General features: G+C 35.1%; 1 protein-coding gene across 3 annotated transcripts in view; it reads right to left on the bottom strand.

Annotated features, from left to right (window-relative positions):
* LOC126969467 (transmembrane protein 94) overlaps nt 1–25,209 on the bottom strand; it is a 61,602-nt gene that overhangs the window by 10,441 nt on the left and 25,952 nt on the right. The window contains exons 13-23 of one of the 3 annotated variants that reach the window (XM_050814910.1): nt 24,039–24,166; nt 22,065–22,141; nt 19,444–19,562; nt 18,428–18,508; nt 15,715–15,813; nt 11,418–11,544; nt 9,995–10,150; nt 7,880–8,008; nt 7,139–7,218; nt 5,454–5,577; nt 3,678–3,728 (exon numbers count right to left, since the gene is read on the bottom strand). In XM_050814910.1, the coding sequence (XP_050670867.1) occupies nt 3,678–3,728; nt 5,454–5,577; nt 7,139–7,218; nt 7,880–8,008; nt 9,995–10,150; nt 11,418–11,544; nt 15,715–15,813; nt 18,428–18,508; nt 19,444–19,562; nt 22,065–22,141; nt 24,039–24,166 (1,171 nt within the window). The remainder of the gene's footprint in view (nt 1–3,677; nt 3,729–5,453; nt 5,578–7,138; nt 7,219–7,879; nt 8,009–9,994; nt 10,151–11,417; nt 11,545–15,714; nt 15,814–18,427; nt 18,509–19,443; nt 19,563–22,064; nt 22,142–24,038; nt 24,167–25,209) is intronic. The other 2 variants (XM_050814911.1, XM_050814912.1) reach the window with 2 other exon arrangements.

Here is a 25,209-nt window from a genome sequence, read left to right as displayed (position 1 = left end):
CATTAGTAGCACGTGTGTACTGTAATGAGCATACTTATTTAGAGCGTGCTTAAAAATCAACCGACGTTTGATTTTCGAGCATGCTACCTGAGGCGCGGGTAGAAGGGGGCGTGCTCCGAGCGCGTCTGAACAGGTTTGCTTATTAGCATGCTATTATCGATTTGATCTCGATCCGCGGCAGGCGACTATGATTATTTTATTGAGTTCTGTATGGATATCACTGTCACTATATATTTGTACATCCATTTTGTCCAAGAGCCTGGTGCCAAATAGCAGCACGTTTGCTTTGAGCATGCTTTTTTATGAGTATGCTTAAGCAAGCATGCTTATTGCTGGCAAATGTGAACAGTTGCATGAGCATGCTCACTTTAAGCATACTTAAAAGCACGCTTTTTTTGAGCACGTCTGTCCGTACCTTTATAGTACTTTCATAGCTGGCAACATATTTTTTAATGGCGTCTTGTTTACAAAATATTTTGCTGTTTTGACGAATATATTAGCTTAAATTATAAGTTGTGAAATAGTACTTAGGTGTGAAATGTGATTTTCTTATCGTTATTTTCATTATGAGATGCGTTGGGACTACCTTTCACTGCACAGTAACGTCATTTTTAATTAAATTTCGCACAGTAATTGTCATGGAATTTGACAGTGTGACACTGAGGCTGTGGGAAATGTATGTAGCCTTAAAAGGCCACATTGAAATTGCTTCATTTTGCTTGGGCCTACTCACGTTTTGAGCGTTAATATTCTAAGCCCACACATTTATTTTCTGTAAATAAACACATAACACTAAAGGGTTTTTTTTAACACAGTGTATATTATGAAAAGCGTAAGTGTATTGTTTGACATATATTTACAGTCTTACCACCCATACAGGCTATGACTAGTTTTAGTTTAAGTAATTTTATGAAAGGCCGTTTGCATATAATATAGCATTTCAAATATCTAATTGCTAGCTGACCTGGCAAACGTTGTTTTGCCATATAAAGTATAATTCACGCGATAGTTTTATAAGTAATAAAATATTGTCTATATTATAGCCTGTACATCATTTTGTTCTATTGTCAATAGTTTTTGCAGCGCACGCAAAAATAGGTTTTCGATTTTACACCTTGTGTTACAAAATAGCAATTTGATTACGGATCCCTAATTTTGAAAAAAAAAAAAACATAGCCTATAGCCTTCCTCGATAAATGGACTACCCAATACTGAAAGAATCATTCAAATCGGACCAGTAGTACCAGAGATTAGCGCGTTCAAACAAACAAACAAACACTGCAGCTTTATAATATTAGTATAGATTTAGGTTCCTATGGTAATACCAGAGGAACCTCAAAAAAAGACTTTCTAAGGCCATATACACCGCCAAATAATTGGTTAAATATATACATTATTGTTTTGATTATCACTTCCAATTCATTGGTTACAGACGATAATCAGACGATTATCTTAATCTACCACAAAAGGTTAATCGTTGAAGGTTGATTATTTTGACAGTTCTTACTTCTTACCATAGAGTACTTACACTAGGTAAACTAGGTAGTAACTACCATAGATAATATATTATTAATAAGTTTGTTATTCACGGTATTGTTAATTCGTTTTATTTTTAAGTTTAAAAATATAGAAAATAAAAGTGGTATGAACGAACTAAACCAAAGCAAGCATTGCGTTTTTATTTCTAATATTTAATATAGGTACTTAAAGTTATACAGTATGACTAGTGAGACACTAACGATATTTAAGAGAGAATATACTCGGTAATCGATTTTCGTTTTAATTATGTAATAAAGTTAGGTACATACTTAATTTTAGAACAAATCTATGAGAGGCTCCTTTGTACAGGATGCCGGCTAGATTGTGGGTACCACACCGGTGCCTATTTCTGCCGTGAAGCAGTAATGTGTAAGCATTACTGTGTTACGGTCTGAAGGGCGCCGTAGCAAGTGAAACTACTGGACAAATGAGACTTAACATCTTGTCTCGAGGTGACGAGCGTACTTGTAATGCCGCCCAGAAATTTTGGGGTATTTCAAGAAACCTGAGCAGCACTGCATTGTAATGGACATGGCGTATCAATTACCATCAGCTGAACGTCCGGCTCGTCTCGTCCCTTATTTTCATTTAAACAAAATCTCCATGTTAATAAGTGAAGTGTGTATACTGCGTGACAGCGCCGACAGGTCCGTCACCCCGCTACCCCCCACCCCGCGAGCAGCGTGTAATCCATGCGTCCGCGCAGTGAACATGAGTTGCGTATTTACTTACGGCCGTTTTCAATAACCTTAGTTTAACTTACTAGAGGTAGACAAATCTATCCTTTTAAGCTTACTCACATTTCAATAAGCTATTGACAGATAGCATTTGACTGTAACATAGTAGACATAAATATGGATAGATAAGATCTTGTCATTAAACGGTGACAGCAATGTATCCGTAACTAGAGATACGTTAATGAAAACGGCCGTTACTTGATTTTGGTTACTAAGGTAGTTAATTAATATTTATTTTTAAAGGTATTTTTTTCTCCAAGTATAATCGCCAAATATCACGGACTCGAGTATCATAATTGTATCACCAGTCATCTTGTTATAAAACAGCCATGGAAATAACATGCTCAAGTATTTCTCTATATAAATGTATAACTGAAATATTGTTATTAAGGGTGCGTTATTCACGTGAGATTTGAGGACATATTTTATAGTCCCATGTCAAACGCAATAAGTTTCAAAATATAAAAGTTCTGATTATTATCAACAATAGACTAACGGCCATTCCCAATATTCAGTCTATCTACTTGAGATAAAAATCGTAACTATCGTTGACTTTTCTGTCCCAATTAACTTATCGACGGTAACTCACTTTATCCGTACACGCTGTCTGTCAATGATACGACGTATAGCTTACCAGCGATAAAAGTTTGTATGGAAATTTCAATTTACGCGTCCCAATATAAGGCGATTATTGACAGCTAATTACTGAAAGTAGAAGGTATTTATCTCTATCTGTAAATAGTATATTGGGAACGGCCGTAAAAAAGCTTAAATATATGTGATTATGGGTTGACTTCTTTTGACATTAACAATTTTGGACGAAAACGATTTTTGTGTAACATTTTGGTTAAATCAGACCCCTATTTTAAACTCACGTAAATAGACGCACCATTGTTAACTTTAAAAATACTTAATTAAGGGCATACATTCAAAATAGGTTTAAACCGGCCTAACCGCGTGGCAATCCCTTTCGTACCAATGAGATAGCAAATGCGATTAACCGTACAAAAGAAATTTTCGTAAGAAACATATATTTCTCAATTTTAAACAATAGTAATTAATTAAGTTAAATATTCTTTTGTAAAGATTTAGGTAAACACAACACAACGTAGTCCGTCCGAGAAAAAAAAATAGCATTTAAACAATTCCTAATATATGGGATTAAATTGTAAATATCTACCTGATACGATGATCGTACGATTGTGTTAGAAGAACGCTGGGACCCTTCGTTCATAAATTCTGGCACAAATTACATTTTAAGTATAGCATTTTTGAAGGTACACCCTTAAATTTCAGGTAACGCATGGAAAACTAATTAAGTCTAAAAAGGTAGAATTCCGCAGAGAACAACTTGCGGTTATTCTGTGCGAAACCCTTCCGACTACGGTGTTACAAACCCACCTGAGGACTGCTATAGTTGGTTAGAGGATGGTGTTGCCATTTAGTATTCAACTTTAGAGGCGGCATGCGAGGAAACACACAATCAGAATATAAAAAAAAACTTTGTGATATAAAGCGCTTTTTGGTTAGATATACAAAATTAAAATATATTTGTTTTATGTCAACTTTAAAGCTGGTAGACACATCATCTGCAAATATTATAATAATTATTAATGACTAGTTGACCCGACAGACGTTGTTCTGTATATAATAAATAAAATAATGTTTTTTATTAATTTGTCAATAATATATCATAACATCAAGAATTATTACGTAAAATATGCTCCCTGTTGTTGTAATGAAATTGTGTCACAGCAGAACTATCAAACCGTGTGTCAATAAATTTTCTCATAGAAAATGTATATACAAATATGTCCATACAAAACAAATATCGGACGACGGGGGACACATCAAAGGAAAAACAAAATTGTTGTATTTATCTAATTCCGAACATTTTCATATTTAATCATAACCTTCTCTGAACTTCCACAATTAATTTAAGAACAAAATTAGCCAAATCGGTCCAGCCGTTCTCGAGTTTTAGCGAGACTAACGAACAGCAATTCATTTTTATATATATATATAGATTATAGAGTTTACACTTACGTCTGTGAGAGTTCGATAACTGAAATTGTTTTGTACTTTACAATATGTAATTATAAAAACTTGTTACAGATTTGTAAATCCGAATAATAACCCGAAAACGAATAATAGTAACAATAAAAAAAAATACTGATACTTCTGGGAAAGCAAGATCTAATACTGGAAGCTGGAAAGGGCATTTCCTTAAGCAGCCACTAAGTAATTGTCGATAGGCTAAGCGCGTTATCAAGATAACTACAATTTCGTAATCCTGAACATTAACTACATACATTATTTATAGCTTCACAGGTTATGAGCGCTTGTAACTCTGGAAAGGTACAAACTACAGAATAATCCCTAAGAAAATGTATAAAATATATTGAGTTCCCATGGGGAGTGACAATAATTTAAAACATTGTAACAACACTTGGTAAACGTTATGAAGCTGCATTGGTTCGTAAATGGGCTTTGACATGGAGAGAAGAACTGATAAGAAAACACTTAAATTTGTGCTCAGTGAGTCCAAGTATACTGTCGTGTGTAGGATCCCTTAACCTTAACTAAACTATCTATCAACGGCGATCTTGTAGGGTGTCCTGCGTCTTTCGGTATGTGGTCGCCATTCGAGGAGTTTACTGCCCCAATGGCCATCTGTCCGTCGAACTATGTGCCCTGCCCACTGCCACTTCTGTTTCGCAATCTTTGGGCTTTATCGGTAACTTTGGATCTCCTACGGATCTCCTTATTTCTGATTCGATCTCGCAGGGAAACTCCGAGAATAACCCTCTCCATTGCCCTCTGAGCGATCATTCGTTTTATAATAAGGCCCATAGTTAGCAACCACGTCTGCGTACCGCACGTCATGACTGCCTCCAACGCTACGCTATTTATGAATACCTATATGGTTGGCCACATCCACCCATTCCAGTGTTATGTGGGCAGCTGTGAAAGCAACAGAACTAAAACACAGTCTGCAAAGACGACTGTCTGTGGCACCAATTACATCCAATAATTGATTGCGGGACAGTTGCCCGTTCGGCTTTTCCAAACCATCCACTAGGATGACAAGACGGGAAAAGATGGAATAAAAGAATCGAGGAATATAGGGCTGCTGAAAGAAAAGAAGTGCTTAGATTAAAATAGCGATATAGTTACCGAGAGCGAGCACGGTATGGAGTTGAGAGCGCGCGCCATATCTATGGGTCCTATGCAGTCCTGCGGCACTCGGTAGGGCGGCATCTTCTGACACAGCACCGGGTACAAGGGCTCCAACGCTACGCTGCAACAGTACGGTACAGTTTCATGTCACTAGCGATCCCTTTTATGTACCTTTGCGCATTTAGTGAGCAATTTACAATTAATACCATTTCGATACAATAGCAGGCAGTTAAGCTTGCCCTAAAGTCGGATCCTCCACCATAAGGGGTAATTTCTTCACAACACACGTCGGCATAGCGCGTTCATCTGACATTCAAAACACTTTATAACGTCAGTCCTCACTATTCAGACAAATTCCAGCCTCATCGGAGAATAGTTCTCTACTCCAATTACCTAGTGTCCAAGATAGGCAATGTCTAGAGAAACTCAATCAAGCAATTCGGTGCTCACGGTCGTCATGCGTAAATTATTCAAGATTTCTTTTAAGGTTTTAAAGGTCTATCTAAAAGCACTTGCGATTCCTCAGCATCTGAGCCACTAAAAAGCGGTCGTCTCGTGGTTTTGTGCAACGTTTTCTCCCGGAACTTTGCCTTTTCTGAACGATAAGTGTCTCTTGGTATTGAGTCCAGGTTTTTTGGATGGTGATCAATCATCCAAATCCAACTTCCGTTGAACCTCTGTGAGACGTAGCATTGGCTACACCCCTCTTTCAGAAGCTCTAAATTTACTAGCTCTTATTGCTTTTTCTGCCATTACAAGCGACACAAAGATATCTGTTTTAAGTCACAATAAGGAAAATTCATAAATTATTCTACTAAAAATAACGAGGAGTTAGTTATAGTTACCTGATAATCTTTTAACCGCAAACCCACGTAAAGTAAGTAAAAAGTCACAAAATGAAAAAGGGATTCTTAATTTGAAAACAAGTCTCTTTTTTGGAGTCTCATACCCAAACTCTTTATTTAGTGCTATAGTTTGACTATTTAAACATCTTTAGACCTAAATTATCACCTACCAATAATGTAGAAAATCAATACCGCCCGATTTTTGCAATGCCGATCTTGACTGAAGTTATATAGACCAGGGTCGATAATTTTCGAAACCAAAATAAAAAAATTGTAATCTATTTATAAATCAAATCTATTTATAAATGTAAAGAATGATAATAATTAAGTGTTATGCTATCCATTTTTATTCATTATTATTGATTAATGAAATTAATTCTCTATGAAACGCCTTTGATAGGCTTAAATTTTCCGAACATTTACCATTGTAATTTATATTTTTTTACGGTATCGGAAAGCAGAGATTTTGACGAACAGAAAACAGACCAATTTTTTTAAAAATGCTGATATTTTGAAGGGCGAATTTTCGATCGATAATAGCTAATACTAATAAAATAATAATTAGTTTCGATCTAAGCTTCAGAACCTTTGCAGTGATACTTCATTTTAAATATAATTTAAAGCGAGTCCACTTTTATCACACTATATACGCCTTTCTGAATCCCACAAACTGAGATAGGAACACCATAGAGAACGGCCAATACAATACTCGTAAAAAATAAAACCTCCCTAGAAAGAGAAGACTGTGCTGCAAATACCAGTCTCTTTTCTTTTTAAATGAGTTAGGGAATGATCGCATATTTGCCCCATTCCACGAAATATTTACAAGAACCCTACCTTGCATCAGCCTGCATAAATATCTCCATGTTGAGGCAATTAGCTGACGAGCCCATTACACAGACCACTTCACCGTAATCCTGTAATAAAAAATATTTAATAGTGAAAATAAATGAAAAGTAGAGTCTTTTTTTAATGAAAATAAGGGACGAGACGAGCAGTACTTTCAGCTAATGCTAATTGATACGCCCTGCCCATTACAATGCACTGCCGCTTAAGATTATTGGAAAACCCAAAAATTCTGAAGTCTCATTTGCCCAGTAATTTAACTAGCTACGGGGCCTTTTGTTATGAAATAGGAGAACAAACGAGCGTACGTTGTGTGTTAAGTGATCACCGCCGCCCACATTCTCTTGCAACACTCAGAGGAGTCACAGGAGCGTTGCCGGCCTTTAAGGGAGGTGTACGCGCTTTTTTTGGAGGTACCTATGTCGTATCGACCCGGAAACACCGCACAAGGAAGCTCATTCCAGCTTTGTAGTACGTGGAAGAAAGCTCCTTGAAAACCGCACTGTCCAGGAAACCCCTTCAGACCGAAACACAGTAATGCTTACACATTACTGCTTCACGGCAGAAATAGGCGCCGTTGTGGTACCCATAATCTAGCCGGCATCCGGTGCAAAGGAGCCTCCGACTGTTGTAGTCTGTACCTACCCACATTTTTTAACCAACTATTAAAATTGAAAGTAATACGCTTAAAAAAGTGATCGAGTCTAAATTTCTAAGATTCGAGGAACACACCTGCATGATCTGGATCATGGTGCGAACAGAGCTCGGCGTGCAGTCCGTAAAAAGCGACACCAGAAGCGGCACGTTGTCAACCTGCTCTATGTGCGGCCGAATGTTCTCGATGCCGCGTGGCAGCTTTGCCTAGCATAAAATTGAAGGTATTCGTGTCAATGTATTGTTTGTTCCTCGAGGTCATTTCTATGCATTCCATCTCTTTAGTTTACAACACTGACCTGTTTAAATACCACTGGACAGGCTGTTCTATCTATCGATGTTTGCTATTGTGGTTAACAAGTAATAAATTCATACTAAAGCACAACCGCCAACCAAGGACCCCACTAAGGATAAACTAAAAATTAAGCCATTTATTCATGTAGGTCATTGTGATATTTACTATTTACCACAACTTAGCAATAGTTAGGCTTTAATCTTTAATCACGGATGACGGAATTAACTATATAATAATATAGACAAAAACCGAAATATGTAATACTATGTTACTTAAGAAGAGTTTTTAGTTTTCGGCCATTCTTTCGATTGGCATCATAAAAGTAGGGGTGTTTTTTTTTACATTTAAGTCGGTTCGATTTTTTTTTTCTTTTTTTTTTAGATTCACAAAAAATAAAAAAAATACAAATACTAGAATAAGTTATTTTGTTTCTAATGTTTTATGTTTGAGTATTGTTAGTTCTCTATGTTAGTAAGGATCTGAATAAAGGCTATATTATTATTATTAAGTCGGTTCGATTCCTAGACGAGGCAAGTAATTTTTAGAAAATCTTTGAATGCAGAATTACTAACTTTTAAAAATAACATAAAGTCTTCTTTCAGTAAAATAGCCTATCTTCGATATTTAAGGTACTTCACTTCATGTCCCATAACTTTGGGACACCCTGTATATATTATATAGTATTTGCGTGTTAAATATATAAAATCCATAAATTATAGAACTTGTGTAAGATTAAATCAAACATTTCATTCATTCATTCAATGAGTTTTGGCAAAATGGAAGATCTTTTACAAGGCTGGCTGTATATTTTATCTTATCTATTTGCTCTTCTTCTCTGCAATATCAGTCGGAGTTTTTTTCATTTTCACTATTAAATGACGTAGCTTATTGTTGTAACAAAAAAGGTAATCCCAAATTTGGCGAGAAATACAAGGTAAGGTACTTATAAATAAATTTTAATGATGGCAAAATTATTACAACCCATACATACATAATCATAATAAGATTAATCTTTTTTTACTGTGTTTGATGGGAGCTGAACTGCAGATGATGTTTATAGGGTAAATGTTGGTAATGCCGTAAGCTTCATAGAAGCTGTAGATACTGTAACAAGGAGTTCTTATCCGCATATAAGAACTCGTTGTTCAATGGTTGGCTGTAACGCTAAAGAATATTTTATTATAAAATTAGAATAGTGACGCAAATCAGAAGAATTGAATAAAAGAGATTAGAGAATGAAGTAGAATAAGAACGGCCGGCCTTCGGCCCAATATTTAATAGAAAGTGAAAGAATGTATAAATAAGAAAACATTTATTTAAAGTGAGTGATGATGATGATATAGAGAGAGAGAGAGAAGAAATTTGTCAGTTAGGGCGAACATGATAATTAGAAGATTTCAGAAGTGCAGTAGGAATGTCAAAAAGCTACTGTTCATCACCTACTGTCAGTCCTTTTATACAAGTAACTTGTGGGTGAAGTAAAAAATTAAACTATTAACATTTTTAGAGTTCAATATAATAATGCTTTTAGGATGTTCTTGGTATTACCACGTTTTTGTAGTGCATCTCAAATGTTTGCCTTATACAGAGTAGATGATTTTTATGCTATTCTGAGGAAAAAGATTTTTCAATTAGGGATAGAATTAATAAAAATGAAAATAGTATATTAAGAGTCTTAAATAATGTACATAATTATATTAATAGAAAATGGAATATTATTCTTAAATCTAAAAATAAATCTTTGTAATATTACTAATCCTAGAATAAGTTAATACTAACAATATATGGGCAATGCTGCCTGAAATAAATAAATTTATTATTATTATTAAAAGAAGAAGATTTTTTTATTCTGCAACGATCCCGAGTGTGAGGGAGGACTCACGCGTTACAGTACTTACCCGGTTACTCATGTCGAAGTGCAGCGGTGCAGAATGGTCGGTGGAGTCGGTGAGACAGGAGAGCGAGCGACACCCGTCGTTGGGAGATTCGCTGCCCGCATCCAGCACCGAATCACGAGAGGACTCCCGCCCCTCCATACTATTCCGTTCTACGTGCTATATTTAATTTGAAATGACATTAGCCAAATTTGTAACAACTTGCCCTTTTTAATTTACAACTGCTGGTGTAAAAGAGGTTTGTTATAAGTCATATATATATCGGCGACTATTTCTGCCGTGAGGCAGTAATGTGTAAAATTTACTGTGTTTCGGTCTGAAGGGCGCCGCAGCTAGTGAAATTACTGGGCAAATGAGACTTGACATCTTATGTCTCAAGGTGACGAGTGCAGTTGTATTGCCGCTCAGAACTTTTGGGTTCTTCAATAATCTTGAACGGCGCTGCATTCTAATATCAATTATCGTCAGCTGAACGTCCTGCTGGTCTCGTCCCTTATTCATAAAAAAAAGATAAACCTAGAAAATAGGTAATGAAATAGAACATTTCCTCAAAAATGAAACTAAATTTGAAGAAAGTGTAATTCCTGCAGTTGGGAATGAAATGGACATAGATATAGGAAATAATTCTTATATTATTACATGTTACTGTAATATTGAAATTTTAGCGATTTTAATGGAATTTTCCTCTTTAAAAGTTGATGTGGCGGAGATGGTTTTTGGCGGGGGCATTTTATAAAATATAATTTATAGATAAATTTCTTCAGAATAAATACTAAGAATTGGTAGCCACCGCGAAGACGCTCTATAACTAACGTCACAAAAATATAAATTTTTTTATCTACCCCAAACTCAAATGAAAAAAATTAATTTCGTATACAAGCATTTCTAACAATAGGTTTCTCGATTATTCTTTTATGTCAACCGACAGTGAATAGGGCTCACTTGGTGTCCAATGATCACCTTCACCCACTATCATTGAGCCTTACAGCCTCCGCGAACTGTAATTGTAAGGGACATATATACATATAATATATTAGTTTGTATATACAAACGTTACTTTTGTTTGGTGTTCTATGAAGTGTTTGTACCTGACGTCACGATGGCGGTTTGTCCTATACACAACGCATATTGCATAACACTGAGAAATATAACAATGTAAGACCTATAAGTTATTGATTTTCATCCTACATACGTCACTTGGTGGTTTATATGACCCATCTATTTTTGGACATGGGCCTGTAGTCTATAAGTATGCAGTGTTTGTTTGCTACGTTTTTTTTAAATTAAAATCTATAAGAAATTTTAACATTAAAAAGACTACTTACTACTACTACTACTTTACTCTTATACTAAAGTATAAGAGTAAATAAACATAACAATTTTTAAAGATAATATAGGTCTATAGAAACATATTGAAAACACTTACCGTATTCTGCGTTGTGATGGAATGCCTGGTCTTCTTGACCTCATTGTCAAACTTGACAGTACCTTGCTCCAGGTTGATGGCACCAGGGGCCGACATGGATAGAGCCTTCGATGACGTCATATTACCACTAAACAGTTGGATTCCATTATAATTTGCACCAACTTGGTTTAATAATATCCAGAGAATTAACTCCAAGTATTTAAGTATGTAAGGTGTTTAAAAATTTAACGTTTGGAAATGCTGTCAACACAGTTTTAGCTTTTCTGATTCTTCAAAAATAAAGTCGAGAAAATCATGTAGGTCAGCCGATTACCTACGTCATCGTTTTAATCAACTCATGGCAACACCGGGCTGTCGAGCACAATAGCATCTCAAATAGGTATTATGACTAGAAGTTATTGTGAAAAGGCACCCAATTATTTTGTTTCTAACGTGTAAGTGTAATAATTGTGATAAAAAAAATACTAGTGATCATTCTAATTTATAAAATTCTCGTGTCACGTAGTTTGTTACAAAACTCCTCTGAAACGGCTGAACCGATTTGTATGATATTTAGTGTGCATATAGATAGGTCGGAGAATCGGCCGACATTTATTTTTTATTGCCCAAAAAATTTTTTTTTTGTATGTTAATACAACGTTTGTTGGGTCAGCTAGTATATTATGTAATTTACTAAATACACAATTAAGCTAAGATCAATTGCATTTTTTTTTGTTTGTAACGATTTTATAATGAAAAAAAAAGTATTTTATACTACATTTATGCATTAAAGGATGACCATTCGCAATGATCATCAGCAACAAGATGATCACTTACTCAATGCTAAAAGAAAAATCAGAAGGTGAAAATGCGTTGCAGCTTTTCCAATTATTTTTTAAACCTTTACTAAAACTTTAATTACTATGGACTTGTATATAAATAATACGTAAGTCTGTTTTGAAAATAAGCATTTAAAAAGTTCTATGTACTTTCATTGTGAACGTGGAAATATGTAGGTACACATAGTTTATATAGAAAGAATAGATACGACTCTAAATAAATCGCCAGAAGGCTTAAATACAAATTTTCATTAAGTAGGCGTCTCCTATCTTATAATTCATATTGAGACTTACGTTATTCGGACATTGGAGTTAAAAGGGTCACTTAATGGTAAGAAATAACTCCCGCTTCCATCACAGGACCATCCATCCCAGATTCCCGTTTATACCAGTTTATATACCCCCACCCAAACAATTGGTATACAAAGTAATGTGCAAATTTGATTATTAGTGACTTGTGTTATATTGTGTATCTTGAGAAGTGATTAAACAAAAACATAGAACATGCGATTCACTTAGATAATTTATACGTCTAGATAGAGTCTTTTGCTGTTAGACAACCGATAAATACATTTTACCAAAAATTAATAATATGGGAAGAGAACGGTCAATAACGTAATACCAGATTACATTATACACGAACTGCCCAAAGAGCTGCAAGAAATGTACATAAATACCACGAAAATCAAAACTCACTTTAAAAGATACTTCCTGAAAAAATAATAGGATTTGGAAAAAAATAATTGAACGGCTCTAGGTACCCAGATAAACCCGTGAGGTTTTCGTGGTACTTATTTCATAAAAATGTATGTATTTGTTCTGTATTGGCAAATAAACTAAAAAAAAAAACAGGCCAGGAATAATACTTTAGTGAGAAGCTACGTCTCACACTTACGATTTGTATGACACTTTGTGTTAGTGTACTTGAATTGCTCATAATAGAGGTTAGTACTAAAATCAATTTTTTTCGAAGTTTTGACATCTGTCATAGTCTATCTAAACGTATACATGATGTAAGGCATTAAATCAACAAATTAACTTAATTTGAAAGAATTTTGTGCGAAAAAGCAATGCGTGAAGCGATATAACGTTATCTTTGTATGTTTACTGTACAATATAGTTGCTGCACTGATCTTGAGCTGTGGCATTACTATTACAAATACTATTTTAACCCGGTTAGTGAGTAATGCTACAACAATTGGACGTAGTTATGCAAAAAGGACTCAAACCAGACTTTGGTCAAAATACAGTTAAGTATGCCATCGTACTCCTTAAGTTCGAAAATGTCATGTAGTGAAAACCCTTACAACGCAAACTGTTTTTTCATTTAAACAATATGTTATGTTTTTAAAGTGATAACCCTCACTTCTAGGATTAATACACAAATAGAATTTGAAATACAAAATTTTATGAACGATGCGGGATTCGAACCCACGACCTCTGGCGTTCCGTGCCACAACCTGTGAGTTGGACAAAGCAAACAGAATTTTATAACGAGGCGGTACTCGAACGGTTAGCTCAGTCGGTTAGAGCACCGGCACGGAACGCCGGAGGTCGTGGGTTCGAATCCCGCATCGTTCATAATATTTTGTTTTTAAAATTTTATTTGTGTGTTTTTTTATTCATACAGGATATTATATTATATTACAGGAAATTTATATGGAAGATTATGTAGAGCCGAAACTTCAAATGCCTATAAAGGTGTCTTTGTGTCGTCTGGGTCCTTTCTGTTTAACTACGTCTAATTTAGATAGACTGAGACCTGCACATCGATTTCGTTCACCTCTCAAGATCCATGCCGAAGTCTATGCATGCCTGACAAATAAACAAGCTGGTATGAATTGTAGTTAACAAAAACATTACATCCATGCAAAGCGTATAAGATATTATGTAACTCAGGAAACACCAAACCCTTTATAGAATATTGATATCGCAAACTATTTATATGGAAAGATATTTGAATGGTTTATCGACTAAAAATAACACGATATAGTTACAGATATAGTACAAGCAATCAATCTTAGTACAATAACATATGCAAAGGCTTGGACGTTATGGTATTAAACGAACGATACGTCATATCATCGACAATACATCGACACTTAAAACTGACATCTTTTATTGTATCATAATATGTAGTAATTATTAGTTTTTAAACATCTATCAATCCAAACTTAACGCCTCAAGGTAAGGTTCTATCGACAAAGATATCTAAAAAGTATAAAATTTTACAAGCCAATTGTCCTTTCTAATAAAACTTGTCGTATATAGCACGTTTGCATTATTAAATAATAAAATATGAAACTCCGACCTTTTTTGTGATCTAGAAGTGTTGATTTAACTATGTTTATGTGTGGGGAGTGTTGGGCCTTCGATTCATTCATTCGAATCATTTGAGCACGTTTGCCAACTATGGTTAAGCATTTTTTTATAAAGTGTTTAACAATATTTTATTCTTAAATAATACAGCCACAGCTGCTTCTTTGTGAGTAATTCATCGATATGACTGTCATAGCAGTAGCACATTCCTAAGCCAGGCATTCAACTCGCGTGCCGACTATAGGTTAAAACACAAACAAGGTAACACGTTCGTTTGTGCCGCTCTTTTGCGATTTTTCAGGCCGTGAAGTACCTTTAATCCAATGTATAATTGATCAATGTTATTCGATAGCATAATGAATATTATAATATTTGAATTAATGCGATAGCTAGGGATGGGGTAGTTGAAGTTATCGATACCTACCTTTAATATGACAACGTAACGTACAAGTTTCAAACAACTCATAAAAATTAATCTTTTTTTATATAGGTAAGAACGGGCAAGAGGCTCACGTCATTGGAAGTGGTGAGGCAACCGGCCATGGACATCTGCATCAACACAAGTGATGCCCAAGGACGGTTTCTCCAATGCAACATAGTCTGGACAATCCTGCACTAGTAAACTTTTCAGCGCACAGATAAAACTAAACAGCGGCAAAGCCGCTTCTATACGTCGGTCTTAAGTAGGAGAGTGGTTTTTCTTCTTTGAATGGTATTTCTTATCTACTAATAATTACTTATGCTTTGAGGTTCAAGACATTTATTTTTATAATCGTTCAACCAGCGCTATTTCAATGCAGTTTTAAGTAAAATATATAACCTCTGCAGTTAGTGTCAGTCTACCAAGTCGTAACAATAGTCAAAATATACTTTCATGATATAACGATAGGCAAAAAGGCAATGAGACTAATTCGCAAAAGCGGTTATGGATTCTACATTATTTTAAGGTTTTAAATTATAATTTCATGCGTTTATTCTGCTAAATATTAATATTAAAATAGTTCAATAAAACGTAATATGTCATACAAATGATTTGATAATATTATGATCAATAAAATATCCTTTCAACTTTGGTATCGAATTTGATATTTATCATAGTGCAGGCAACGAGGACATGACGTATCGCAAAGGTTCTACAGAGAACATCAAAAGCAACAAACCTAAAGAGTAAGTTGTCACCCGTATCGGGCCTATTGATCGTTGCGGTGTTAGGACGGTCGCGGATCAGCGTTTGCGACGAAAGCGGCGAGTTCGGCTTGCTGTCGACAACACCCGCTTTCTTATTAGAAAAGTATCGACGCTTGTAAAAGCCTTATCATATTTCAAAGAACGTTATAAGTAGGTGCATCAAATAAAAGTGCTAATATCGATAGTCAGGAAAAAATTCACATCACTAGTCTAAAACTTATAAAAATTCATTTCAAGTTTCGAATTTACAAGCATTTTATACTAATGTACTTGAGCACCAATGTTTTAATTCTCTGAAAAATGAAAAAGCTAACATTTCAGATGATATTAGAAATTGATATTTTATTATTACACACAGATTTAGGCACATAAAAAATTTAAAAGAAGATAATTTTGCAACACGATCGAAAGATCTAAGTCGTCTAGTCCACCTTAATAACACCATTATAACATTATTTTAAACTATATCTCAGTGGCCATGCAACTGTGGTGTACACACAGATGTTCTAGACGCTTGATCGAAATATATAATCCACGACATCCAATAATCTGTTATACACAAATCGCGTGACTAACATATATTGTTTTTTTTTTATATTAGAGGGGGCAAACATTTGATGGAAAATGAATAAACAACCCCCCTATTGACATCTGCAATATGGTTAAGAGATGTTTGACCGGTCTTTTAGGAGGGAGTACGCTCTTTGCTTGTGTGTCCCTAAGTCGTATTGTTTCGGGAATATTGCAGCCGACATATGATTCTATAAAGTGGCTGAAAGAGGCGAAGTTTCTTGCGACACGCGTGGTTGTAGAATTCCATCATCCAAGCCGTATATGTGAATTTTTTACTTATTTATTTATAATAGCTGTATTTAATTTGAAGAATTTGAGATAATTTTAGGATCAATAAAAATTGTGACTCTCTCAAAGACTACGCCACCAAGTGGCATTTCAGTATTTTCCTTGTATACGCGAGTATTATACAAATATTTAAATAAAATGCTTTTTAAAGGATTATTAAGTGTGTAATTAATTGTAAATGTATTTTTACATCAGGTTATTGCGTAATGTGTCCTTGTAAAATCCGGCAGCGTTGACGTCGGTTCAAATTAATAATAATTAAAATTGTAAATTTGACACGAAAACCTAATGTAAAATATAGTTACACGCGTTGTAATTCTTTTAGAAAGTATTTAATTTAAATAAATGAATCGTTTCGCTCAATGCACTTGTATTAAAGGAAAAACGCTACTGTTATTATTTACAAAACATTTCATACACGTAAGCAGTTGTATTAAAAACATCAAATAAAATACATTTCAAAGATTTACTTTTAGTTATATGCGATAGTTAAGATGTAAAGTAAAAGTAATATAAATAGAAATGATAAAATCGTATGCGAAGGAGTCATAGGGGAGAAGGGATTGAAAATAATAAACATTGAAATCACATCAGAGGAATCTAATTTCTAATAATTACCTAGAACACTCATCATTGAAAGGAAGCGTAATTAATAATAAATGCTGTACAGTGTTCATGAATATATGTTTTTTGTACTCATACAAAATGAATGAAGACATATAGAAAGTAATTAATATTAGTGTAATGTTTATTTATACTATTTAAGTGTCTGTTAAATTACAATTCAACGAAAATAAACTGTTTAATGTTCATTAATTTATCTATCGTGCTTGACTAGCGAGATACTAAAGATACTGAGAAAGCAATATTTGGCGATTATATACCTATTAAAAAAAATAAAAACAAATATTAAATGTTTTAAAGTTATATCATCGCGGAACTTTAACATTGTAATTATTATGACGGCCGCCGTGACTTCGATACGAGCAATTGGATCGAAATATCGGCATCAAATCAATAAAATAAATATCGTGAGTATCTGTCATAATAATTACAAATATTAACTCACTGGTGAGTAAATTTTAACCGAAATTTAAGTTAGTAATAATGCAACGCATGATTCAACGCACAGACGCACGGATTACACGCTAATTGCGGGGCGCGAAAGTAGAAAGCGGGACGGGGATCACATGAACCTGTTGGCGCTTGCGCTTAAATAATGATATAATCACGCAGTGCGGATATGTATCCACACAATAGTTATTTATAGGGAAATTTGTTAAAAACTTATTTGACTACATTATAAGAACGAGAATCGAATACAGAGTACTCTCCTTACATATCGTTAGTCTATCACCAGGCATAGTGTTAATGACTATATTGCCATGTACCATTTTTATGACCGAACGATAAGTACGAGGCCTCAATACCTAAACTTGCGCGAAAGTTGTACTGGTAATAAGTCGACATCGCGTATGTAGGGGAGTTATTTTGTATATTAAAATATACACAAATGGTTTTTGATTGGAACTGGTGACCCTATTTTAAATTTAAGGGAGTAAAAACATTGCAAAAGAAAGTTATTGTGATGTAGAATACTTTATAAAACCTAACATGTATACTGACGGACTAATTATTCTTTCACTCCCAAAGTAATGTGTGTCAAACAAAATTCTAATAGATAAAATTTGAAGCTAGCCTATTGGACCTTCTTACGTTATACTGTACTATGTTTGAATGTGTAGCCTAAATAAAATAAATTAATTATTTAATAAAATAATTATTAAATTAATATGCATGTATATATTATGTTGATGTACATACCTATCTTGCGATTGTGCCATAAGGGATATGTGGCAGTTCCAGCCGGATTCCAAACCCATCTTTTCACTGAATACACGAGATCTGAAAAGAGAAAGTTACAATATTTATAGTTAAAAATATTAACAAAGAAATAAGTTGTTTGAATATTTTTGAGAACCAATCAAATAATACATAGATAGATTACTATGTAATATTGAATTGGTCGTAGGTATTTTAATTGTTGCTTTAAAATTTTGGACACATACAATAGCCTCGAAAACCATAGGTAACTTTGTTTTTATGTCGCAATTTAAGAAAATTTATTGAAGTAGGCGTTACTTTGCGGAAATCCATAGTTATACAAATGATTTAAGTTTTCTTGAGTGTTAATTCCGCCAATATTTGTATTTAAATAATTCGACACGTGTTTCGCCTCTACACGAGGCATATCCTCAGGACGTGTTGTCTCGCCAAAATCTGGTACGAGACTGATGAGATGTCAGAATTTATTAAATAACAATATAATAAATATTTATTTTTAATCCTTTTTTAGTATAATTTGTTTGTTTATGTAACAAATATATCTTCTCAGTAAAAAAAAGTTCATCATAGAACTAATAAAGCACGGTACATAAATTTGTATTCTACCAAGCATGACCTATGGATGTCAGACAAGCAGTCAGTTCACCAGTGGGAGGCTCCTTTGCACAGGACGCCAGCTAGATGTGAAGCAGTAATGTGTAAGCATTATTGTATTTCGGTCTGAAGGGCGCCGTAGCTTGTGAAATTACTGAGCAAATGAGACTTAACATCTTATGTCTTAAGGTAACGAGCGCAATTGAAGTCCGCTCAAAACTTCTGGGTTTTTTGAGAATCCTCAACGGCGCTGCATTGTAATGGACAGGGCGTATCACCTACCATCAGCTGAACGTCCTGTTCGTCTGGTATCTTATTGTTATAAAAAAAGTCTTACATACAGCGTTGGTCCAAATCGAGCATATGTCCTGCGAGCTGGATATTCAAAAAATGAGAGGTACCTGAGCTCATTCTCCTTGCTGAAGTGCACGAAGCGTATGCAGGCTCGCTCCAGCCTCTCTATGAGCTCCACCATGTCGCTCTGAGCTTGGTACTGCATCGTCACCATACCAATGAAAACCTGCACATCGCGACCACACACTACGTTTAAATCAGGGGTGGGGCAGACGCCTTATAGTGACGTTTTCAGAAGACTGTAGTGCCATCTGTTAGTTGGCCCCAAAATGAAAGCTTTGGCAGCTGTCACTCGCTTTGAAACCTTTCAACTTTTCTTTAGTTGTGTCTCTGCCCACTAGTCATAAAATGGCGGCTACTTCTAGCGTTAGCGCATGAATGTAGCTCTCGTGTTTCATTTCGCATATTTACACCACTAAATCTATTATTTATGTTCTATGCTGTGGCAAAATTAAATAACTAACTCTACGCGCAATTTCAACATGGTATAAAATTGCAATACCTACATTCAAAGTAGAGTTAGTTATTTAATTGCGTCACAACATTAAAAATGAATTTAATAATTTGGAGCTTATAATAGTTATTTCCGGGGCCAATCTCCAGATGGCGCTAGTTTCAAATAGACAGCTCATAATGCGTCGAGAGGGCTCTCTGTTCCCTATATAATATTATACTCTTTGGTTTAAATACTGCGAAAATAAATTTTCCAAAAACAATTTTGATATTGGAAAATTAAAAAAAAAAATCACATCGATTACGGCGAACGAAAAGCTTTACAGAATTTCAATGCGAGACGTTCGTTAGACTGATTGATGTAAAATGAAAATTTGCGTGGTTTTTCAGGTTCATACAACAAAGGCGCCTTCAAAAAAGCCCCTATTTCCATCTACACCCAGAAACGTTCCTGTGAAATATTATAACACTAGAAATAAGGGATTGCTTGTACTACTAATTCTAGTAGGCTTCATAAGATACATAATAGCTTTAAGGGTAAATGTATACACTTCTATAATAAAGTCCCAGCCACTGTTCAGGCATTATCTATAAATAAATTTATATATATATATAGCGATAGAAATGACTGTACAATATTGTATATTTTATTGAAAATAGCGCAAAAAAAGAATTCTTGCGCCGCTTCTTCTCTCTCAGAGCGCCATTTGTTTCCGAAGCGGTAGTAGTATCTAGTAGTTATTAGAAATGACATCAAAAAGAATTCTTAAGGAATCAGTTTTGACAAAATAAATGCCTTTTATGCCTTTTAACTATTTGGTGATTCAAAAGAGCATAGGCAGCGGTAATCATTTACAATCAGGTGAATTTACTGACTCCAAATGTTACTTAGTCTGTGGTCACTGACAGTTGACGTTGCCTTTATAATACCACCTTGAGATTAATAATCAATATAGAAAGAAAGAAATAACATTTATTCACTCAAGTAATGATCGTCAAAGATTTTACCACCTTCCACTTCAGCAAAGTTGGGTTTTAATGAGAAGAAGTGGCTCTTATCAATCAAAATTTACACTTCTAGCATTTTACATTACATTTTATACAACGTATGTGTGTACTTGTGCCGTGCTTTGTTTTTTTACAATTAAATAATATTTTCTTACACTATTTTTAATTCAAATTTAGTAAGATTTATTTTCTATTTTTTAGTGGGATTTTCTATAAAAGCGTACTTTTTTAAACTATTATTTTTTTCTCATTTTTTTTGTTATATTGAATTGTGATCGGTCCTTAATAAGTATGCCAAATTTAGAGTTAATCCGACGTTTTGAAGGGGGTCAAAATCATGTTGAAAGATTCCGTTACATACTAACATATGTATGAAGCTAATAAAAGCGTATTAAAAAGGAAGAAATTTATAGTTATTTATGCAACTGTTGTGTAATAAGGGGTATTAAAACACGAATGTGGATTTATGTGTGATAATAGTATCACATGAGTGTTTTAATACCTAATTATCAACAGTTGCATACAAGACTTTATCTACACCCAGAATATGAATCCTCTAAAAGATTCTGAAACAGTTAGCTTACTGCTAACATTATAACACCAGTCCTAGTAGTAACCTAATATCATTCATTACTGATTATATACAAATAAAATAAGTATTAATGAAACAATTATTTGTTTTTGTAGTAATTTACATATTGTATAGTGCAATAATTAAAATTCACTCGAATATTCACAGTTTATAATGAATCGCTCATTTTTTGTAAACAAAACAATAAAAATATCGAAGAAAAATGGCGGGGATTCGAATAACCTACTTTTTTTTTACGGCGCGTGGCGTTCTGGTAGTGAGGAACGCGCGTAAACGGAAATGTTCTTTTTTTGAAATTCATACAGATACCACGCATCGAACAATAAGAATGTGGCTGTCTGTTGAAACTCTTTGCGCATGAAGGGATCGAAAAAAAACATAGGAGTGTTGTTATGAAATTCAGTACAACATTACAACACTCGTTTGGATGATGTAATGGTTATTAGAACATTGGTTGTTTTAATGTTGGCAATAAGCTAACTGTTTCAGAATCTTTAATAGAGGATTTAAAGCATGGGTGTAGATAAAAATATTTACTTGGATAAATCGCGGTTGCATTGTTCTTAAAATTGGTAGTTGCACAGCACCTACCAAGTATCAAAACTGTTTACTTGCCTGATTACACTGCAGGTCGAAATATCCTTCAGCATCAGTGACGTCATCGTCCGTCACCTCGTTGAATAATAATGAATCTGTAATTTACGTTAATAAATGTGTTACGAAAATAATTGAGATATTGAACATCATTCGACTATACAGGATTCCACCGTCACACCATACTAGGATTGTTTTTATGAAAATAAGGGACGAGACGAGCAGGACGTTCAGCTGATGGTAATTGATACGCCCTGCCGATTACAATGCAGTGCCGCTAAGAATTTTTGGTGTTTTTCAAGAAGAACTAGAACTGCGGTCGTCACCTTGAGACATAAGATGTTAAGTCTCATTTGCCCAGTAATTTCACTAGCTACGGCGCCCTTCAGACCGAAACACAGTGCTTACACATTACTGCTTCACGGCTCAAATAGGCGCCGTTGTGGTACTTATAATCTAGCCGGAATCCTGTGCAAAGGAGCCTCCCACTGGTGGGATTCTGAAATGTTCCTCCATAATATGGTTTTCAAGATATTTTCTTCTAGGCTGTTTAGTTCGTTTCAAGGTCGATACGACATGTCAACCTTACCGACCTTCATAAAAAACGCTGTGGGATTCTTCTGAGAGAATGGATGGCACCAATCGTCCTCTCTTACATAAAAAAAAACATTTTTCTTTGGGTAATGTCGTGGGAATGACCACGATACAAAAGTATGTTGGAAACAATAATATACAGATAGGAAATGTATGAATTAGACGTTACTTTAGAAATTACTTCCCAGAGTATGTTACGCGATATGCGGTACGAGGGTGACACCGAAAATTTTTAGACCTGGCTACTTACGTAAAGAATAAACTTAAATTTTGAAAATGGAATATCTTTGCTTATATTATTGAGTAAGTATGTATTTTATTTATTTGTCATTTGGCTATGTCAAGTCAGCTTGAATTTAACGCGAGAGAATTTTCGTGGAATTTTATTCTTACATTGAAAGTTATGAGAAAAAGAAAGTTATGATAGTCTACGATTGCCTTTAAAGATGAAGCCCCATCTCGTGCCACTGTTTACAACTGGTTAAATGAGTTTAACCGTGGTGTCACTAATCTTACCGATGACCTGCATGAGTATAAAAGAGTGATCTATCAGAAGATTCAGACAAGCTTAGACATCGGTTTGAGTTAAGTGAAAAGAATCTTTAGCGGCCAAGAAGGTATGCTCTGAGCCCGGTGGATTCCTAACAATTTGACCTAGGCCCAAAAAATCTGTCGTGTTCATTGGTGCCGTGAAATGGTTGACAGAATTAACGGAGGTTGCTCTAAGGCTGTGGTTTACATTTCGGGAGATTAAAGCTGAATTTATTGTTATGATCTCGAAATTGAAATGGTGGCCTCGTCCTTCGTATCGAACAAAAATTACTGCAGAGTAGGACACTAACAATTGTTTGCTACTTTTCTTGGAAAAAGTTCGGGAGAAACGACGTAGCAGTACGATCTTCTTCGCCACGCGACTGGTCGACTATTTGGCGGCGTCAAATTTGGAATTACTGGGTCACACGCCGTATAGCCCCGACCTCGCACCTTGCGACTTTTATTTATTCTAAAAAAAAATAAAATTAAAATTCGAATCCCGTATCGTTCATAAAATTTTGTTTTTCAAATTTTATTTGTGTAGTTATCCTAGAAGTGAGGGTTATCACTTTAAAAACATAACATATTGTTTAGATTTACAAGAGCGACATCTCAAGTCAATTTCCTAATATGCAAATATTGGGGTTGAGCAGGTTATCAACTGTAAAGTGGATCCTGTAGATGAAGCCACAACCTGAGAGTTGAACAAAGCAAACAGAATTTTATAACGAGGCGGTACTCGAACGGTTAGCTCAATTGGTTAGAGCACCGGCACGGAACGCCGGAGGTCGTGGGTTCGAATCCCACATCGTTCATAAAATTTTGTTTTTCAAATTTTATTTGTGTAGGTCTATACGTGATATTTACCAGTGGAATGGAAGTGCAGAGCGGGAGCGTCGGCCCAAGACTGTGATTGCGGCGTGAACACGTGGCGGTCGGCAGGCAGCTCTAGGTAGTACTGTGCCAATGCGGATGTGATGCCGCGCGTAAGGGGCCTAAAATACAACAAAAATAGTGTGACAATTTAAGTGATTTGTTATTAAAAAATAAATTTATCTAAATGACCGAATTGAAAGAGACATTAGTAATTTAAGAGGTGAAGATATCGAATACTAGATTTCTGAATTCAGGTGCAATGAGGCTAATACTAATGTTAAGGTTAGGAAATATTTCACCGAATGTTTCTGTAAGTTTCTCACTATGAAGTCTATGTCACCCAATTTTTGCGGGAGATATGGCTGCCCGACAAAAGCGGTATAATAATTGTAAGTTCAATGCTAATTATATTGTGTGAATGGCCAAATACGTTTTAATATTTATATTCTTTAAGTTAACTACTCAACGTTGATGGTAATGTTTCTGTGAGCCATATTCGTTTCGCGTTGCATGTTCTGTGTCTAAATGTCGACTGATCGCGTATCAAACGTCATTTGGTTAGTAGAGGTCAATTGACCGCTGCTCCGATTAAGGCGACACCAAATGCCAGCGACCTTGAGCGATATGAGTTCACGGCTGCCGGCCCGCCATCTATGTAACAAACCCAATATTTTCAAAATTCTTGCGTGGAAAACAGTTTATATGCTTACAATCCTCGTTATTCTCTAATAATCTGAATAAATGAACCTACACAAAAAAGTACAAGCTATAAAAATAACTTTTCTGAGAGAAGTACCAAAAAAATTCGTCACGCCATGCCAAAAAACTTGTTTAGCTTCAAAGAAAAGTGGTAGTTCAAAAAGGCTTGGCAGTGTTAACTATAACCAACAGCAAGCATTAGCAACCTACAAATAAGTCTTAAGGATATGTGTAACAGGATTAAGTAGTGTTCATAGCTCGAAATGCTATACTTTCACCACAAAACTTGTCTAAAAACACCATATTTGCGTGTTTTCTGCTTACTCTTCGCCTTAAGGGGAAAGCTTAACGGCCGTGTTATTGTTGGTCTCTTTAAATTTCTTTGGGTTGGCGCATAAAGGGGGGGGGGGGGGCAGGGAGAGGTAAGGACCCTATGCGCCACGGACGCTCGCCTCTTCCCTTC

This window comes from Leptidea sinapis, chromosome 18 (assembly GCF_905404315.1).
Source record: "Leptidea sinapis chromosome 18, ilLepSina1.1, whole genome shotgun sequence".
NCBI lineage: Eukaryota > Metazoa > Arthropoda > Insecta > Lepidoptera > Pieridae > Leptidea > Leptidea sinapis.
This window is presented reverse-complemented; position numbering and strand designations above follow the sequence as displayed.